The 13,291-nt window shown below is 43.8% G+C and overlaps 1 protein-coding gene across 6 annotated transcripts in view; it reads right to left on the bottom strand.

Annotated features, from left to right (window-relative positions):
* Nucleotides 1-13,291, bottom strand: part of TMCC3 (transmembrane and coiled-coil domain family 3) — a 140,412-nt gene that overhangs the window by 52,070 nt on the left and 75,051 nt on the right. The window contains exon 2 of one of the 6 annotated variants that reach the window (XM_040557396.1): nucleotides 6,759-6,832. The exons of 3 other annotated variants lie outside the window; for them this stretch is intronic. Coding sequence is in view for 1 of the 3 variants with exons in the window: in XM_040557390.1 (XP_040413324.1) it covers nucleotides 6,189-6,191 (3 nt within the window). In the remaining 2 variants the exon portion in view is untranslated. Of the gene's footprint in view, nucleotides 1-6,188; nucleotides 6,277-6,307; nucleotides 6,326-6,758; nucleotides 6,833-13,291 lie in introns of those variants that run through there. 2 more of the 6 variants (XM_040557408.1, XM_040557390.1) reach the window with 2 other exon arrangements.

Below are 13,291 nucleotides of genomic sequence, written 5' to 3'. Positions count from 1 at the left end.
CACGTTTCCAAAGAGGACTGTGCAGTTTCCAGCACCTAGGATGAAACGTCCTTACTTCCTCAGAAACTTTCAGGTTTTTTTTTCAAGCCTTGCCAGACGTAGTTGATCAAAGCATAGAGAGGATAGGTAGATGGAAAAAGGGCACATAAAAGGCTTCAGTTGGTTGGCTTTTGAGTAATACAAGGCTTACTATAAATCATAGTTGATTCAAAAATGTAGAGTTTTATTTAAATAATGTCAGCTTTATTTAAATAATACCTGAGGCTAGCAAGAAGATCATGAAATATCTCTTCCAAGACAAAGAGATGGGGGTGTGTACTATATATTTAGGAGGAAGTTGTGTGTGGTTGGTCAAAGTAGCATTAACACATATACTAATACGTACACAAAGAAAGCACTCCCTTCTGCCACAGCTTCTAGGAAGAAAAGATAACACAGTCAGTCTCACAAGACCCAGGTGTGGCATTAGGCATGCCTTCCAGTCAGGTTCATTTGCTCGGGCACCGCTATCGGTGGTGGCAGTCCCTGCCATGCATACCAGCTCCTGCAGCTCCCGTGTGCTGCGCCAGCAGCGACAGCTCCGGCACTGAGGGCTTCCCGGACGAGCTCTGAGCACGGGGCAGCCAGCTGAGCAGCTGAGAACAGCTGCTGGGCACAGCAGCAAGTTACTGTGGAGCAGAAACAGCAGCTTGGGCAGAAGCACCCATCCCTTAGGTAAGGAGAGCCCTTCCCCACAAGCTGAATTAGAAGCTGTTGCCATCTCAGCAGCCTCTGCAGGTGCCGCTCTTTGCAAGCATCTACAGTAAAGGGTTCCTTGCTTATGTTGGAGATCGATCATCTGTGTCTTCCAAATGCAAGTTCAGTGTACACCAAACTGCGGTGCCACGCAATCATCCGTCCAGTTGAAGACTGCTCCTTTCCCTTTACTCTTTCCCCCTCACCCTTGTGCACCTAGGTCCTCCCAGGTCTGTAGCAGGAGCAGGAAGACTGCTATCCTACAGCACGTTTGCTGAACGTGTTTCATTTTGTTTGGCTGAGCACAGACAACTCCCCTCCTCTCACACACAGAGCTGGTTTGCACAGCTCTCCTTCCCCACTCCAAAAGACAGGACTGCCCGACCACAGCACAACACTGCACAGCACAGTACTTCTGGCAGCCTCACCAGATACTTCCTCTCACTGTTATTTTCAAAAGCCCACAGACCTGGAATAAATGCTCTTACCACACACTACCCATTCTCAACAACTTTCAATCCACTAAGGCAAAGACTTCCAAATATTGTCAGGAACTTGAGGCTGAGCTCAAAGTGACACAGGTAGAAGTGGTAGCCCATAGACGAATTCTCTCATCCCCTGTTCTTCTGACAAAGTAATTTTTAAATTCATTTCTATGGTTTAAGTTAATGACAAAACTGTTATATCATCCCAGCCATCCGTTGTGTCAATTTGAAGTTCAGATTTCTCAAAATCATTCATCAACTTCCCAGCTGTCCTTAGAGGCACAGAGTAATTTCATCCTTTTCCAACGCCTTTCCTCACTTCAGGACACTGGCACCACCCTCAGTGATCAACTTCTGATGTTTACATCATTTTGTTGTCCTTTTCTAAGAAGTGACCTTTAAAAAAATGTTGCAAATTACTGAAGGTCTGATTAAACTTAGGATCACTGAACAAGGGCATACACCGGTGTATGCAGCTCTCCGTGGGACAGACGTCAATGCTGGGTTTGCCTCCATTGTCCTGTTTTGGGAAAATAAGATCCCTGGAGGGGCAGCAGAGGCAGTGACCAAAGCAGGCCTGAGATTTCTACAGATGACTCCCATCTCCCTCCTCCTGCATGAGCTGCATCTTTGTCATCCATTTCCTGCTCCATGACCCTACTCACCAGACGCAGCCAATCCCATCTGGGAGCACACGTTTGTAAGAAGAGAACCACATCACCTTTCTTCTGTGGAGAGCCTTGAGCTTCCCAGAATTAAAAATGCTATTATTAAATGCTGTGTTCTGATGTTGTTGGGACAACTGATACATACAGTGCTAAGTATATATTGGCCAAGGCACACTCAGGAAGAAGGCGAAGGTCCCTTTTTCCACAACGGTAACATCTGTACGCTAAACAGGATACTGGGGCTTTTCATGGGAGACTTTTTAATGTGCCCTCCAAACCTTTTTCCAAAAGCTTGTCACAACCAGTCTCCAGGGAAGAGTCCTACGTGATGAGAGACTGTCGGCACCATTTCTAAATCTGACAGCAAATGGGACAGTGCTGAGCGACGCTGGCCTTGCAGTTATCCATGAGCACACGGTCGCCGTTCTCAGTGTTTCTGCCAAAGCATGAGCCTTTCACACCCACAGGAAAGGAGATAGTCTGTGTGTACCAACACAAAGTGCCAAGGGATCACTCTGAGATTTACAGGCTGCATTGCCAGGCTGTGACGTTCATTCAGAAGATCTGATGTTGACAAACATTCAGGTATCTAAAATTTTAAATCAGTTCCTCTCCTCTCTGTCCTCTCCTCATCAAGAGGGTTTTTTTTATGAGCTTTCAGGATGTAACAGCCATGTATATGCTGTGAGTACCCGTTCTGTACACCAGAAAAAGCTCCCTGTCTTGGCCTATCAGTGCAGTGTACTGACAGAGGGTGAAGGACAGAGAAACAAGTGAAAAATTCCAACTGGGGGTAGCAGAAGTCCTTCCTCGTCTTTCCTTCCCCTGCTTACTATTTATTGTCCCTTGCTCCTTCGGGTCCTTTTCTTGTTCTTGTACAGACAAGGAAATTACGCTGCATAGTTGCCCTCTGCTGCTGCTGGCAGTGACAGCAATAGTGCAAACTACCTGCAGGATCGTGGCAGTGTTTTGCATTTTAAGTGCTATGAGTAAGAGCCACCTTTTTAGCAGACGTAAATAACAGCCATTCTTTACAGCCAAGAGCTTGCCTGGAACCCAGCTATTTACAGTACAGATGACCCGTGTTGCAGAGGCAAATACAGAAGCCTCCCTTGGGCAATGGGAACGGCTGCCGCTCATCAGCATACAATGTTTTTTCTGCTTCACAGCATGCAATTTGGGGCCCACCTGGGTATGGCTGGATATGAGCATATCCAACCTGTCTGTCCCAGAACAGCCACCTCGATATTGCTGTGAGGTCTGCAGAACCTAGGCTGCAGCTGGCTGGCAGGTAAAGGTGTGCCCCCTTCCAAAACGTGAACGTGAACTTGCATCCAAAGCGTTCAGACTGCAGCCAGAAGGTAGATAGCCTATATCTGCATATCCTGACGGTTGTATCAGTGAGATCATCTGTCCCAAATTAAAATAAACAAGGCAAAAACTTGGACTAGATATAGGCCATGAGCACAAGAATTGCTCTCAGGGCATGCCACCTCTGCCCACCATTCAGAGAAGCGCTTGCAGTTGTGTGTAGCTGGGTAGCTGACATCTGGGCTCCTAAAGGCACTCCAAGTGAATACCAGAGCACCACAGCTTTCACCCTACTGCTTTTTGGCTGTAGCTTCACAGACACCCCAGCTCAATTTGTGGCTTTTGCTTGCACACAGAGATTGTGCTGGGTAGGAACCTGTCAGTTCTCTTTGCCTATGAAGCGCATTGCATGGCTGTGGCTCTGTACGCATTATGTCACGCTAAATGTGTGGCATCAACGATTTCCATACCAACAGACAATGTCAAATGCTGGAGTAGGACTTCTTTGCCAGTCAACCAGAAAATACAGAAGGGTTATCAAAGGACAGAAAAATTAATGATTATACAAGTAAGACTACACCTCTTCCTGGTGAGTGTTGTTATATAGCGCTGAAACTTGCTGCAGCCCTTCGGGTTTCACTCCAGTCACTCTCTGTTTACAGACACCAGAATGAAGCTCAAGTTTCCTCGCTGCTATCAGGCGACCACCTATGACTCATCTAACTGTGGTTCTGCTAAATCTTTTTGCACTGCAACATGAAAGCTCTCCTTTAAAATCACCTGTGCAGGGAACTGCATTAAGTATGTTGTCTGATGGGTTATCACGCATTAATACACTATGGTTAAGCGTAATACAAACAGAAAGCTCCTTCCAGTTTACTTCTTGATGTGCCAGACCTAAACATATGACATTCATCTCTGATTTGGATGGCAGGGATGTGAAGTAACCTCAACTAAGCAGAAAAGTCAAAATGCCGTTCTGCTTAATTGGAATAAATTTTCCAAGAGTATTCATTCTTCACAACACCAAACTGTAGCACCTGTATACATACTTTTCTGGATCACAACTATATAATTTTGAGTATTGAAATTATGATTTAGATCAAGATATAACATGATTTCTATTTTTAAATTTCTTGGTGCTGGCAGGTGCTGCAGAATAGTCTGTGAGATAATACAGATTCTAAGAGAAAAAAAAAATCTGAACTTTTAACATCTACTCATGCCCTCTTGGACCTTTCAAAACCATAAATTCATAAGCTATAATTTGTTATTACATCTGGCGACAGTTTTTGAAAGGTTGAATTCTTCTGCTTTGTTCTTTTACAACAAATAAAATGTATGAGATATCATACAGTTTTGTGGTTTATTTTTAATCCCTGAGACCTGAGTTTAGCAGGACTATATAAACAGCAGCATACTTTGCAATGTTTTTGGAAACTGTAGCAACACGAGCTACAATCCTAGGGCTTCAGGGGAGTTCTCTCCTGAAGTTCCATGAAAGGAAAACCTTACGCGTGAGATCACCTGAAAGTGGAATGGTGGGGATACAACATTTGTCTATGAGAATTCCTGTTCTGCCGTATAGGAACATAATTTTCTGGAACAAAACTAGTAACCTTTTTCTTTTTCTTCCCCAGCGTAACTTTAATTGAGCTTTTCTTACTCAAGTTACACGAGGAGTGGGACTTCTTTTTCTTGACCTTTTTACCCACTAGAGCCATGTCGATCAAGCACTTTTCTGCGAAGCAATGCCAAGGGACAGAAGCTCAGCCAGCCCCGGTGCCCGCAGAAGCCTGGCCCCGCTGCAGAGCTCAGCAGAGGAGACGCAGCAGCCGGGCAGCTTCGTGCCTGGAAGACCCAAACGCCCTCTGCACTCCCAGTGCCCAGCGCATACGGAGCTGCTGCCCTGTCCGACACCAGCTAGCCTCAAGCGCTTCTGAAAGATGAAGCTGTATCTCCTCCTGCCCTAAAAAAATAAATTAAATTATTTTTTTTTAAAAATGGCAGCAGGGTTGGGGTTGGTCTGATCCAGAACGATGGCAAGTAACTGCCTCTGCTCGAGCTACGAGCGGCTCCCCACTTCTTCTTTGTAACCACCTCAGGCCAGTGATTTTCCAGATGTCAGACAGATTTTTCAAGCCCAGTATAAAGGCATGACCTTATCAACAGGAATCTAACAGGCACATGCTTACAAATCAAAACACGGAAGAAAACTGAAAATTATTAAAAATAATTAGAGACTTCTTAGTGAAACTGTTCTTTCACAATGTTCCCTTGAATTTATTTCTGTTTGTGTGCCTCACGTGCACAACCTTATAAACAATTCTATTTAAATTATTATGAGGGGAGAAATTTAATACTCCAACTTTCCTATTGTGCTAATAAAGATTAATTGTTACATGTAGATTTTGAAACGTTTGTAATCACAAGTCTTAGTAGAAAGCACTGAAGCAATATATAAACTCTAATAGCAACATAAAATCTCTATTAGCAACATGCTATATATCAGAAGTAATTAAGAGCTCTGGTCACCAGGCATATAAAAGTTATGACAAAGTAAGACAGCTCGTTGTCCAGCAGTTTGAGCTGAGGACAAGTCATATTACAACAATAAACGCAAACTATTCAGAAGCAACGGGCATTGCAAAGACCTATTGTATGAGTGGAAAGTGTGCGTACCTCGCCACCTGCTCTGACACTCAACAAATCCAACAATTTTCAGCCTCTCAGACAAACAGGTCTGCTACAGTTATGAAATGGTGGAACATAATCTTCATTAACAATCACCAATACCTTGCATTTCTTACAATGAGAGGTTGCTTTTTTTCTAAACAAAGTATTTTCTTGTTTTCCATTTTTAAAAATACATAGCACAAACTTTCCACCATTTGAAAACTCAGAAAAAATAGTCTTGAGAGTGTTCTTTTTTTTAAAGAGAAAAAAATATTTTTCATTGCAGTCACAAGTTTTCATGAAAAAAACCTACCATTTTCCTTCTGTTCTGTTCTGCACTGTTGAAACTCTAGGCATGGCTTGAGGATTTGCTTAGGCTGAAAGGAACCGTTCTGCCTTGGCTGGGAAGCAGAGCAATTCTGGGAAACATACCTGCAGCGCTGCTGGAACTGCACGGAGAGTAATAACACACAGCTGTAAAAGGGCTCGCTATATATATGCCACCGTGTCGCAGATAAAGACTGCCTGTCCAAGAATGATCAGAGCTCCAGGTGGGTGCTCCCAGCAGGATGACATCAGTGGCCCTGAAACCACAGGCACGGGACAGTATCAGAGGCCTCAGGGCCATAAACACAAATGGCCCATTACTGATACAGACATGCAATAAACGCATGCAAGCTGCCCTCGGGCAACAACACAGGCGGAGGTGTATTTATATCATGCTCTTAAGCTGCAACAAAAAGCAGTGACTGCTTGGGTGACCCCGCTTCAGAGTTAGTATGCAGAAATGATCACTTCAGTACCCTGCAATGCTACATACTTATGTATTGTCATGGCAGAGGGATGTATACCTTTAATGCTTGTGTTTGGTCTAATATCTTACCCTTGAGACTGGGGTGTAATTCGGATACAACAATGTAGAGCAGGTCAGAGAGCTGGTCCAGGTGAAAACCACCTCTGTCAAAACAAAGTAAATTATTAGATCGCAATATAGAGAGAGATTAGTTTGATTAGCTCCAGCATCTGGCTGGCTGCACAGCTCCTCAAGCAGCAGGGCTGACTTAGGCAAGTGGGCAGCCTGAGGGCAGGATACAGGGTCCAGCAGAAGTCAGAAGTGAGGGTTTAAATCGGTCATGAAATCACATTCTTAGTTGCCATGTTTTTCTGCTGTGTTGCAGCATGTTGAGTATGTTTGCATCCAGACCCTTACCATCAGTATACTGTGGATCTTTATAGAGATTTAAGATCCTTGTAAAGATACAGCGTGGGGATACTGACAAGTGTGAAGCCATCTAACATTTATGTATGGAGAGCTATACAAGCACGGGCACCCCAAAATGGACTGCTTCCCCCTTTTCTAACAGAACTTCAAAAATAGTGTAGTACATTCAGGCCTTGGAAATACAACAAGCAGCTTCATCCAAGCAAAAACCTAGCAGGAAGCTTCAGAGTGACTCTTCTGGTGAACTTGAGATCAGCAATCATATCTGGAAGAGTCATCTCTCTGGGTATCATAATACCAGCTCCTGAAGTTATGACGAGGGAGAGATGAAAACTAACAGGACTGCCTGAAGGACTGAGGAAAATGCAAATGTGGCGTTAGAACATCTGTGCAGATAAAACATCTAAGGTAATAGTTCAAACAATTCTCTGATCTGCAAGGAAAGGGAAAGACTCTCTACATAACCAAAATAAACGACCCAGCAGGAAAACTATGCCTTTGTGTTCTCTAAGAATGTGTCATCTTCTGGGGATGCTTCACTAAATCTGTCTAAAATTTATTCTTGCTACTGATATGGAAATTTCCTCTAGTTACCTGGACTTTGCCTGGTCAGTCCCCCAGACCATAAGGTATTTATTTTTCTAAGGCATCCAATAGTAAGAAACAAGGGCACGTCTGTACACAACTCAGCTTCACTGATGCAGAAAAAAAGCAGATGAACACAATGAAATCAGCAGAGATTTCTTGCATTCCTGTGTAGTGGATGTGGACAGGCAGCTGAGTAAACATCTGAAAGTTAAACAATGTCCCTGAGCATTTAAAATCCTTAAAGTGAGTCCTCTTCTCAAGATGAGAATAAAAACAAACAAATGCTTAGTAACTGTTCTCAGGAAGACATCTTCAACCCATCTATCAAAATCATAAGTGATTTAAAAACAGAAGAGATTAACAGACCCTAAAGCATCAGGTTCCCCCCCCCCCCCCCCCCCCAGAAGGCATGTTCTCTAATTATGGAAAGCTTTTTCTTTCCTTATTGTATGCACAGAGCTAAATTCTCAGCACCTTGTTTGCGTTGCGACAAACCTCATTTTGACTTGACACCTCTTCCCCCAAAACTTCTAGATACAGCCCTCTTGTTTCCTTCTGTACCATCCGATCTACACACACCTGGATGTGCAGGTAAGCGTGTGCAGATAAACACCTGCATGTGAGCATTTCCCCCTCCCCTAGTTTTTTCAGTGTTCCTCAGCAGTCACGAAGGATGCTTAAAGTAGCACATGAACAGCCACTATTTTCAACAGGTCCTTATTCTGCATTGTAATCTCAGAAATAAGAAAAATACTAGACAGAAAACTTGACGAGGTTAAAAATACGTTGTTCGAGCTATCTTTTCTTTGTTCATTAGCCGTTCCACAGACACGCGCATCTATAAACACACATTATTTAGTTATGCCTCCCCCGGACTACCAGCACTTCACAGGCAGAGCAAGCAGTTTAGCTGTGGCACAGGGCAGCGTGCAGGGGAACACACGCATCGTGCCTTCCTGACGTCGGTCTGCCACAAGCCTGAGCAGTTGTCAAGTGGGCACTGCGTTAGATGAAGAGTAAATAGTGAAATAGGGCAGGGGGGAGAAAGTTAGCTGCTTCAGGAGGGGTGTAGCAGACTCAAAGAGAGCATTTACCCCAAGAAAAAGAATAAATGGACTTGTTCTGCATGGTATGGCTTGACTGTAGGGGTTTCTGAGCTGATTTCTTGCAACAGATTTTTTAAAATGTCGTGAAATTGGGACAAACCTGTTGACTTCTGAAACCATTACCAATTTTCACCAGCTAAGGATCCTTCCAAATCTCTTCTGTTACCGCTAATGGGTTTTAGTTCAGCAAAGTGTGGACAGCCAATAAACCATGGAAAAAATCAGTCCTGTAACTGGAACAAATTCTTCTCATGGTCTGCAGAACCATTCAAATAAGATGCAGCACCAGGGTCTGTGGTTTACTAAAGCCCTGCTGGAGACATGCAGTAAAATGTTGCTTTTTAGTAAACTTGAAAGTAATTTTCACCACAAATTCTGGGACACATGGATACCTTCGGATGCTGGATACAGAGCCCTCAGTCAGACTTATTTGTACAGATCTAGATATCTCAAGTAAATATAATCATAAATACATATATTTGTATATATATATACTTATTAAAAAGAGAATATGCAACAAGTTGTAAGATCACAGCATCATTTCTTGAATCACAAGTATGAGACGCTCTATGAAAACTTGATTTTTAACACTGAGCAACTACAGTGTTTGTTATGTCAGTGAGAAAACCACCTTTATAGGTGGGCCTGCAAGCTGGCAGGATCGCTTCCAGCAGGACAGTCATTTACTAGGATTGAACTGAAGGAGTGCAGAAAAGCTACCTGAAGGCCATATACATGACAGCAGTTTGTTGCTCTTAAGAAATTTCAAAAATATATCCTAGGTTTCTGCATGTATGTTACCTCTGTTTCAAGTCTAATGACAGTAATTAAAGTGATTTTGATTGTCAAGGATTTGATCAGCATACTAGTGCTGCTGCTTCTTAGACATGCAAGGATTCCTACGCATGAGAAGCCACAATTTTGTTAGACCCTGTAGATCATGCTGTCAGCACCGATCAGCGTCAGTCCCCGGAGCAGCCGTGGCAGGATTTACCAGGTAGGTGAGGCACTTACTGCAATTGGTGCTCAGGAGTCATTCTGTGTACTCTGAATTTCACGTAGTTTTGCAAGGACACTGATGTACTTATGCAAGTAGTTTGAAGAATATGCTGACCTTGTCAGATCATGCAGTACCTGAGAGACATCATGAAAGCTCTCTATTTTCCAGGTATTAAAAATGGGCACATACAAGTTGTTGACTTAATTTATGGCCAATGCCTCTTCCATGAGGTTATTTCAAAGGCAAACTGGTATTTTACTGAATTACTCAGGGTTATAGTACACAAATCACTTATTAAAACTAAACCTTCCCTGAATAATTTACTTGGTCTTTTTACTTAATTACTAATTTGTCTTTCCTGAAGATCTGGAGGTGAGGCACTGACACACACACACACGCAAGGAAAAAAAACACATGGCATTAACTTTCAGACATAGCCACAGCACTAACACCACTACCCAGGGAGTTTGAAAGCCCTCCTGCTGCAACCCTTGATTAATATTCAACCTTGATCTTTCTGCGTCCTTTGATTTCGTGGCTTTCTTGAAAGACTTGACACATACAGGGATCCTTCAAATACCAGTCTGAAGCTTATTTTAATTTATTTATATATATGTATAAAATTTTCTTCTATCAGTTGTGCTTAGCATAGCACAGACAGCTATACCCAAGTGGTATGTAGATGACACTGTTCCAAGAGCGGAATCCCTCTGCAGCTATCTCCGCAGCGGGCTCCATGCTCTGTGTCAGCGCAGGATGAATTTCACCCCTCAGATGGTTTCCAACTAATCTCATTTCTGTCAGCCTCTCTGAAAGATGGAAGACAGTGGATGGATGCCTCCAACTGATGAATTTGAAATAAATTGTAAGGGAGATGGATGCCGTTAGCTGGGTCTCTTCTGCTGCTGAAGGCTGACGCCTCAGCTGTGTACTGGTGGAAAATTCTTGTCAGCACAGATGGTTTGTTTTGACCATGCTATGTCATTTAAATGTTATAATAATAACAGAAATTGGGTTATTTTGTGGCAGCAGCCACTTTTCAAGGGAAGTTAAAAGCATGTGGGCACCGAGAAAGTTATAGCTAATACACAGCATGGCAACACCACCCAGCAATCTGCTGTGTAGGTGACACTGCAAGACACACAAAAGCTTGCCTGAGACAATCCACCGCATCTGTCAGCACACTGTAATGCAACAGTACCGGGTTTCAAACTCGCCGCAAGGTGAGAGAATTCAATGTAAACAAGCTGCTTATATTTGTCAACACTTATACTGGAGACTGGAAGCCTAAAAAAACACAAAACCATCCTGCCGTGTAGGAATTTTAGCCCCTGCTTTGCCCAAAGCAGTGCACCCCGCGGCACCCCGAGGCAGCGCACGACCCCTTTCGGCCAGGCCAGGCCTGCCCTGCAGCACTGGGCCCGTGGGGGCAGCTGCCGCTCACCCTGCCCTCGAGGAGCCGGCGTGCAGGCGTGTCCCACTCCCACACGCCCTCCACGCAGCGTGGTGAATCCTCAGGCTGGGTTTTGCTGTATGAAACCCGCCTCCGGCCTTATCTACAGTGCCGGTTCCTCCAGATGAACGCACGGACAAGTGGAGCGCCAGCAGCTCTGGCTTTATGCCAGTGGTTGTGGCCTTTCTCTTTGGGAGGACAGCGCTGGCAGTGATGGTGGCAACATGGTTTGGTGACCGTTCTCCAGGTGCATCTTTACAAGACTGGGATGGGGGCGAGGGCAGGGGAACAGGACGGGCTGCTGAGGTTTGCTCTGGAGGCCTCCACCCAAAAAGAAGGGAGGAGTCCAGAGCAAGGAGCTGACAGACAGGAGAGCAGGCAGCGTCTGGTGTCTGCCGTGCACAGGATGGAGGATACATGAAACACTTGGACAAAGCCTTCTTGCTCCACAGATAGCCTATTGAACGACCTGCTACCTCTGCCTCCATCCATACAACCCAAGAAAAAAATAAATTACACAGAAAAAAACAACAACAACAACAACAAAAAAAACACAGAAATCTGAAGTAACCTTTCAATCCCCAAGAGCATGCATGAACACTTGACTATGCCTTAACATTTTTATGTAACTTGAAATGTCTGTGTAACCTGCCACGGGTCATCTGCCTCGCAAAAGTCTTAAATCAGTTTAAAGCTGAAAACATTAATGAAACTGTGAACCAAAAAACCACTTCTATTGATATTTGTTTGCTGTGTTGTTGCTGTAAACACTCTTCTCATTCAAGAAGTCTTACATTTAACCCATGCCTTGCACCATTATCTTGGATGCACGGGGAGGAGAAAGCAGGAGGACATGGGCCAAAAGAGGAGACCAGGAAAGCTTGAGCAGTGGCTGCTTGCATTTTTCAGAGGAACAAGCATGTTTCTGTGTTTCCTTTAAAACACCTCACCATCACCCTCATGTGAAGCTCTCCAAGGAAGACGCAACTGCTGAGAGAAGCCAGGCAGACGTAGCGGCACCATTTCATAGGAAGCATGAACTCTGTGACTTGCTGGAAGGTTGTTTGGTGTCCTGCATGAACCCAGCAGCATGTGAGTAGGCTCTGCCCGTGTTGTAAAACTGAGAAGCTGCCCTATTCTTAGAACATTACAGCTGGTCTGTAAACCATTGATCTATATTGTCTAGCACAATTATCACGGGTTGGGTGGCCCCCATGTTCCTCAGCAGTTAAGTAACCTGTGTAATCAAGTCAAGATTTAAATTCTCTCACAATCTTTTTAAAACATCGTATGAAAAAAGAAAACGCATGCACAGATTTGAAGCACGCACATACACACAAAAAACCTCAACCCATGACTCCTTGCCCAGCACTTATACGAGAACAGCAAAGGAAGTGTTTCTAAGCCTCTCCTCTTTTTTATGACCATTATACAACAAGATAACTAAGTTCAGCTGAGGTCATCATTCTTTCACTGAGTTCCCAGTCCTGACAACAGAAACCTGTGTCTGATATGTGGTTCACAGAAAGATTTTAAACCTTGTTTCTACCAACCACTACTGTTATAAAACTCCTCTAATCTGTGTTGGCTGCTCATTTTTCTTGACCTTTGGAGGCTGTAACTTTGTTCCTTGCAAGCCTGAATTTTGAGACTCCCAGGCAAGCAGACGTATGTTACTGTATAGTTCAAATAACTTAGGATCGATAATTAAATGCAAGACAAGCTCTAACCACACCAGTTGCAAGCTTAGTCTTAACTATATTTTCCCAGACACTACATTGCTGAGTTCTACCACCATAAAGGATTCCTTAAAGGTCTGGACTATTTGAAGTTGCAGAGCAAGAAGAATTGAAAAAGAGGGATAAAATAAGTAGAGGAGAACAACACACCAACCTCCTATTTAGAAGGACAACAAGTCGAGTCAGGTACAGTGAATTACAGAGACCTAAATCATTACTGTGCTTAAAACTGCCATCACAGACTTCCCCTTACAAGCATGTGCGCAGCAATATCATCAGATGTGGAATTCTGGTTCTCAGCTACCGGG

Source organism: Cygnus olor, chromosome 1 (genome assembly GCF_009769625.2).
Source record: "Cygnus olor isolate bCygOlo1 chromosome 1, bCygOlo1.pri.v2, whole genome shotgun sequence".
NCBI lineage: Eukaryota > Metazoa > Chordata > Aves > Anseriformes > Anatidae > Cygnus > Cygnus olor.
Note: the sequence above shows the minus strand (reverse complement) of the source record. Positions and strands in the feature narration are given on the sequence as shown.